Source organism: Echinops telfairi, unplaced genomic scaffold (assembly GCF_000313985.2).
Source record: "Echinops telfairi isolate 266 unplaced genomic scaffold, ASM31398v2 ScPeMD7_5;HRSCAF=22, whole genome shotgun sequence".
NCBI lineage: Eukaryota > Metazoa > Chordata > Mammalia > Afrosoricida > Tenrecidae > Echinops > Echinops telfairi.
Genome location: NW_022103901.1, coordinates 29,138,060 through 29,145,609, shown reverse-complemented (window position 1 = coordinate 29,145,609; position 7,550 = coordinate 29,138,060). Strand labels below are relative to the sequence as shown.

General features: G+C 61.0%; 1 protein-coding gene across 1 annotated transcript in view; it reads right to left on the bottom strand.

The window, feature by feature from the left end:
• The window catches only part of RAB40C (RAB40C, member RAS oncogene family), a 12,030-nt gene extending 4,503 nt beyond the window's left edge, over positions 1-7,527 (bottom strand). The window contains 3 exon segments of the mRNA XM_004705775.4: positions 1,478-1,538; positions 1,809-1,869; positions 7,325-7,527. Coding sequence (XP_004705832.3) covers positions 1,478-1,538; positions 1,809-1,869; positions 7,325-7,466 — 264 coding nt within the window. The 5' untranslated portion in view covers positions 7,467-7,527.
• Positions 7,528-7,550: the final 23 nt, after the last annotated feature.

Below are 7,550 nucleotides of genomic sequence, written 5' to 3'. Positions count from 1 at the left end.
CTCAGGCAGCAGGGACCAGGCTCACTCAGGAACCAGGGCAGGGCTCACTCAGGCAGCAGGGACCAGGGTTCACCCAGGCAGCAGGGACCAGGCTCACTCAGGCAGCAGGGACCAGGGTTCACTCAGGCAGCTCTTTGGAGACCCAAAGCTGGAGTCTGGTTCAGATTCCCTAACTGAACTGGGTTTCTGATAATATAATTCACACACGCACACACTAGGTTTTCTGATGATACACATCACACACACACACACACACACACACACAGAATACAAATACCCATCCCCAGGCTGGGTGTCAATAAAAGGAGTCTTCCCTAGCTCTGCATCCCACAGTGCCATTGGGAATCTGCCAGTGACCTCTTACTCCCGAGGGCTGCTCATCCTAACACAGACACATCATACTTGGACCCATGGTCTAGCACCTCACACTATGGTGACCATATAGCCCGTGGGACTAATGTGTCAGACTGGGAGGGAGCAAGGGACAGAGCAAGGCCTGGGGCACCTCCCAGTGCATCTGCATCTGGGACACATGGGGAAGCATCAAGTGATGGGGCAAATCGCAAGGCCTGAGGAAGGCAACCAGAGCCAGCTGCGGGCCTGGGGCCACTGGGACTGGAACTGCTTCTCTGAGGGATGCTCAGATGCCCCAGAAACACCTGTCATTCCTCTCCCCAGCCACGATGGGCACTCAAGTGGACTGACCCTCATCTTGGTCCAGAAGCGATGACCAGGAAACTACAGAAGTCCTAAGAGGCACAAATGCCACCCAGTGCCCGGCCCAGCCGAGCCCAAGGCTGCGGATGAAAGGGGGAGGACCAGAGTGTGCCAGCCTCCCAGGCCTGCTTTCTGAGGGCATGGGAGCAGTGCGCATTCAGGAGGCCCTGATCATGCAATGGTTCAACTGAGTAGTGGGTGGTTCAAGTCCAACCACAGAATAAAGACCTGGTAATCTCACCCCCAAACCACCACCAGCCCATCAAGTCTCTGCACGCAGCCCTGCGGGACAGAGTGGGGCCGGCCCTGGGAGCTTCTGAGGCTGCAACTCTATACAACCCAAACCCACTGCCATCGAGTCACTAGGACTCACAACGAGCCCGCAGGACAGAGCTGCCTCTGTGGGTTTCCGAGGCTCTTAGCGTTTACAGGAGCAGCCGGCCTCCTCCTTTTCCTGTTCCACAGGGTTGGTGGGTGCCATCTGCTGACCTTGCAGTTCGTATCCAAGCACTTAACCTACTGAGCCACCAGGGCTCCCGGCTCCACCACCACAGTCCTATTATGACATCCTGGGTCACAGGGTCAGGGCGGACCCTGTGTCTGTGGCCCAGGTGGCAGCCATGCCCAGTCGCCCCGCCTATGGGGAGCCCAATAGAAGCCCCCCCACCACCACCCAGTGCCCTGGGACCAGTCCAAGACCCCTCTCCCCTGGCGGGAGAGGAGCTGGTCTTTACACGTGCTGACCCAGCTGCCCGCTCACCTGCGCGCCGCGGGAGTAGGACCTGAAGATGGTGCAGAATCTGCCCTGGCCCGAGGTGTCCCTGAAACGCACGGGCCGGAAGAGGGGTCAGCAGGAGGTGTGGTCCCCAGGACCCTCCAGTCCTTCTCACCCACCCTTCACCCAGAGACCCCCCTTCCCCACCCTGGGGAAGCTTCCTCACCCCATTCTTTCACTCCAGGCCCCATCCATCTCTCCAGGACCTGCCCCCTGTACCTCCCTGCCTCTTTTCTCCAGGACCCAATTTCTTCACCCCAGACCCCATCCCTTACTCCAGGACCCCACCTCCTGCAGCCCCCAGACCCCAGCCCACCAGAGCTCCAGCTTCACTCGGCGGCCGTCCAGCAGGATGGTGGTGGTTTTGTAGTCAATGCCTGTGCAAGGCAGAGGGGGAGGGGAGGGACCCTTCAGACGGATGGTTACAGCAGCCAGCCCACCCTCACTACTGGCAACCCTGCCTGGCAGGACCCCGGGGCCACAGGGCAAGTAGGGGTCTGCCCTGTGTGCCATTTCTGACTTTTCCAAGTCACTGTGCCAGCCACGTCCTCTTGGGTGCTGCCCCTCTGGGTCCCTCCAGAGCCAGTACTCTTACTACTCCGTCGCCCCCCCACACACACGAAGGTCCCCGAGGAACAGCACATGTGCACCCCCTTCCCCATGTTGGGGATTCCAGACACCCCCGATCCTCTGGTTCTTCTAACATTTGTTCCAAGAGGACGGAGAACAGGCATTTTTCAATTGCCGCCATCACAGCGTGAATGCACGGTAAAGGTATGCGCTGCCTGTGTTTGCCAGTATCTAGACAGATGTATGTCCGCACGCTCACAGACAGACAGACAGAGACACACACACACACACACACACACACACACACACACACACACACACACACACACACACACACACACACACACACACACACACACACACACACACACACACAACCCCCCCTGGCCCGTCCAGCGGCCCAATCTCTCTCAACTGTGGGGCCCTCTCATCCCTGCTGCCCTTCTCCAGCCTGGCCACACTGACCTCTACCCCATGGTAGGCTGTCATCAGGCGGCCTGGCCACTGGGCACACGGCAGCCTCCGCACCACTAGATGGCGGCGCTGCCCTGGAAGAGGGGCAGTGAGGACCTGCATCCATCTGCAGACCAAGCGGTCTGCCACCTTGACTCCTGTGTGCGCACTACTCAGGGGCCTCACCCTCTTATGCACCACCAAGCCCTTCGGATGGCTGTGGGACGTGCTGCTGGATGGGTGGCCTTGAAGCTGAGGCTGCAGCCCCTTGGGTGGCACCACAGGTGGGCTGCCCTCTCCAGGAACCAGGCCCCTGGCATGCTGCACTGTGTGGCCAGTGTCAGGCCTGGTGTGGAATGATAACACCCATTGATGACAGGGCCCTGAAGCCCACCCTGACTTCACCCAACACTGTTTCTGCCTGCCGGCCACAGAAGGTCTCTAAGGGGCGCAGGCTGAGCAGAGGATGCTTAAGGACTGGGCTCCCCGAGCAGCGAGGAGGGCAATGGCAGGGCAGCAGCGGCAAGGCTGGCTGTGCAGGCGGCAGGTGCTGGTCAGGAGGGCCCCCGCGCGGCTGTGGAGGGACAGTCTCCAGGGCCTGCCTGTCCCTCTTGAAGACGCTCAGCAGCAGCTTATGGGGATGATGCAGGGAGGCCTGCGTGGGTGGATGGCCACAGAGGGGGAGCAGGGGTCTCGGTGGCCCTTCAGCCAAGTCAGCCTGGGCTGCAGATGGACCAGACCCAGGTCGTATGTGAACAGTCACAGCCCAGACAGGCCGGTGCACGCTGCCCAGGCACAGCTCCAGAGGCGGCTCTGCGTGGGCTCATGGGGGCAGGAGGCACCTCGGTCCTGGGGACGCTGCTCTCCCAGCCCGCTGTGCTCACAGCAGCTTCCCAGAATAGCAAACCCACGATGGAGGACAGCACCTCCCCCACACCTCTAAGCGCAAGGGGCCTCCAGGTGGGCACGGCAGGCTGTGTCCATGATGTGAGCAGCCAGACCCCACAGCATGCCCTAAGAGAGGGGCAGGGGGCATGATCCTCCACTGATGACCCTCCATCCAGGGCTCCCCAAACCTGGAGGCCTCCTGGTGTGACCACAGGATGCAGAAGTGAGCCCCACAGCCCTGTCTACCCCAGGCTCCCCGAAGCTGTGCAAGGTACAGCACCCACCCCCCAACACACCAACCACTACACTGGAAGCCTGGAGCCTTATGGTGGGTGACCTGGGCTCACTGCTCCACGGAGGAGCCTCTCCAGCCCCAGCCACAGTGGGGGCTTCTGTACACACCAGGACTACCTTGGGGGGTGATGAAGCTGGGGTCACTTTTTCCAGAGCATCCTCAACTCCTTAGGCAAGACCCTCAGTAGTTCTCACCCCACTCCTCCCTGCTGGGGTGGGGGGCTCCAAGGCAACGCCGGACCTGCCCTCCTGGTCCTGCAGCCCAGTCAGCATAGGTGTGGCCTGGCCCCTGGCGGGGCGCCTCACAGGCTCAGGGTGTGTCTGCACGCTGGTCCAGGGCCAGGATTAAGACGCACCCAGACCTGTCGCACTTGACGCAGGACGCCCCCAACACAGCCAGCACAGCGAGGGCCCCAGAGCCCGGCAGTGGGTCCCAGGTGGAATCTGCTTTGAGGGTGGAATCCCTACCCCACCTAGCCTGGAAAGCAGGAGAAAGAAAGGAACCCCCCCCCCCACACACACACACACACACACACACACGCACGCACGTGCGCGAGCAGATAGACAGACACATGCACAAACACATGTATACGCAGATGTGCACATACGGAGACGCATGCAGAGACTTACACACACACATGCACCCACCACCACCACTCCCCCCCCACACACACACCCACCCCCCGCCCCCCCGCGACTGCCAGGAGCAGGGCGGCTGAGTGACTCAGGTGTTTATAAGCCAAGGTTGCTGTACTCACACACCTGCCTGAGGAACAGGCCTGACCGGCCTCTGACCTGTGTGCTCCTGACTGTTGCTGAGGAGGGAAGTGACAAGCCAGCACTGTGGTGACAGCAACCAGTGCTGTCCACCTCCTCCAATGGCACGGGCCCCTCCCCTCCCCCAGCTCCCTGCTCCCCAGGCTGGTACCACTATGCCCTCAGCCCTCATTGCATGCTCAGTGACTCCAGACTCCCTGGAAGAGAGGACTGGCACTGACCTGCCCCTCCACCCCAAAACTGGGCACCCTGAACTGGGCCGACTGACTCTGAGCCTGGCATCCTGCATGGGGCCAGCACCTTTTATAAGAAAATCAGCAGGGTAACCCCAAGTCTTTCAAGCAGGTGGAGCCCCTGCCGCCAGCTCCCAGAGGAGGGTCCAGGAGGCATTGGCAGAGCTCAGCTCACCAGACTGAGGCTGCTTTGGCACCCTAGAGCCATGCTCTCTGGGTGCCAGGAGCCCAGAGAAGGTACAGGAGCCATGCATGAGTCAAGCAGGGGGGTCTGGGTGCCCTGGGTCAGGGCTACTCTGCCGTTCGGAAGAGCATACTCTCTGACCGGACCAGTTACATGAATGGCCACCCGTGATCAGGAAGGTGTCCACATCTTACACCAGACTGTCCCTGCTGTGGTTAGCATGTCACAGGAAGTGTGGCAACGTGCTGAGGCACAGTCCACCCTCAGGAACAGAGACTGTCTCAGGACAACTCGGCCCCGCTTCCCTGGGGATACACGCCATGGATGTGTCCTTCTGTGGAGAAAGCTGCCTAATGCTCCTGATGCAGGGCCAGAGGGTGGCCTGGGGGTAGGGGGAGACCACTGCCAGCCTTTGTGGGGAGGCCAGCGCCAAGGGGACACAGAAGGGTCCTCGTATGGCCCACACCCAGTATGGATGGACCTGGACTCTGAACTGCACCCTTGGGGATGCCCCTCCAGACTAAGCAGTGAGCAGGCACTGCTGGTTGGTCAGACAGCACCGGAGGGACCTCAGACCTCCAAGGAGGAGGAAGAGGAGGCAGGGCCAAGAGAAGGGAGGGTGGTAAGGCCAACCCCACCCTGGATACATGTGCGGATCTGTGGAGACAGGCTCTAGGCCATGTTGACTGCGCCCACTAAGGGTCATCAGCAGAGGCTATTCCTCGGCAGGTGAGCAAGGCAGGTGTCAGTGGCACAATCCGTGTGTGTGTGTGTGTGTGTGTGTGTGTGTATGACCTGACCCTCACAAGGAACCCTTACATTGCCAAAGTCAAGGCCACGGGGGAGCAGTGAGCCTGCGTGGACGCGGCATCAAGGCACCAAGAGGACGGGACCACTCAAGATACAGGGTGAAGTCCCCCTCAATCTAAAGCCAAATATGCCAAAGGCTCAGGTCCTCAGAGTCCAGCTACCCTTGGTCTCCTCTACCCCCTGAGATCCTTCCCTGGACGAGCTCCTCGCCACTGGCCCAGGGTGGGTGGCAGTTTCCCTGTCCCATCCAGCTTGTAAAAGGTGTCATCTGCAACCCAGCCTCTAGTGTGTGCCCAAGACCACTGTTATCGAGTTGGTACCAACCCCCAGCAACCCTAGGGCAGAGCAGAGCTGGGGGCTTCTGAGACTCATCCTCATGGGAGTAGAAGCCACACCTTCCTCTCAAGAGTGACTTGGTTTCTTTGGGTCAGCAGCTGTGAGCTTTAGCCCAGGCAGTGCCAGTGCCATGTCTCCTTGCATGACTCCAAGGCTAGATCAAGGTCCATACGTGGTTGCTGCGACTGCGTCGAATCTGAGTCAGTGACCCACGTGACAGCGAGGCAGTCCCTGTGGGTCTCCAAGGCTGCCATCTGGATGAGGGTGGACGCCTCATCCTTCTCCACTGGCCTTTGGTCCTTAGTAGCCGAGGGCTGAGCCTCTGGACCCCACAGCTTCAGTTTCTTCTGTTTCACCCTACTCCATTGCCCTCGAGTGATTCACAGTGGTCCTACAGGGTACAAGACAACCGCCCCGCAGGCTCTCCAAGCCTGTAAATCTTTAGGGAAGCAGACTGCCTCATCTCTCTCCCGAGGAGCGGCTGGCAGGTTCCAATCAGCCACCTTAAGCTGTAGCACTGCACACCGGGGCTCCTCTCACGAGGCTTCAAGCTGACAGGGCCAAGCGGAGGGTCTGCTTGGGACCCCCGGGGCCTCCTGCTGACTGCAGATTGCTAGTGGCCCCACTCAAACTACCAGGAGGAAAGGAAGAAAAGGCGCAGGCGGGCGGGGGCACTGGCACTTGGTTCTTAATTGTAGCCTAACCACGGGCAAGTGAGCAAATGGGTGGCTGTCACTAGTCCCATTATACGCCCAGCTCTAGGGGGTGGTATCGAATGGCGCTGTCACACACGCAGAGAGATAAGGCCTCTGGGATTCCCACTGGGGTCTGGGGCAGCACTGATGGACAGCAGCGACCTGGCTCCCTCTGCCTCCCACTGTAACCCAGTAGGCGCCTGGTCACCCTCCCAGGAGTACTGCCTAGGCCTGGAAGACATCGGGTTAAGAAGAGGTACCAACAAAAGCCCTGAGAGCAGCTTCCTGGACAGCTCCAGGACAAACCAGTCTAGGGGCACACGGGGCAGAGTGGGCTAGGCCACCTGGGGAGCCTGGGCAAACTGGCAGGAGATGGGCAAGGGACAGGTCTCGTTCCCAGGGCCCCCAGTGGATGGCACCACAGTGGGTGGCGCTGTTCGTAGGGCCCGCAGTGGACCCCCGCAGTGGACAGGCCAGCTTCCAGAGCCCGCAGGGGAGAAGTCCCATGGGAAGGGCCCTCAGTGGGCGACCCCACTTCGCGGGCCGCCACGGACGCCCCGAGCCCCGTGGCCCGCCCAGGCCGCAGTCTCACCGTTGCTGTAAGCGTAGGGCGACTCGGAGGCGCCGTCCTGCAGGCTCTCCAGGATCTCGCCCTTGCCCACGTCGCTATCGCCCACCAGCAGAAACTTGAGCAGGTAGTCGTAGCTCTTCACCGGGCTGCCCTGCGTCCCCATTCTCGTCTCATGGGCGCGCGGGCCCGGCCCGCATGCTCCGCGGGCGGCCCCGGCTGGCGTGCGGACAGACGCGGCGAGGGGGGC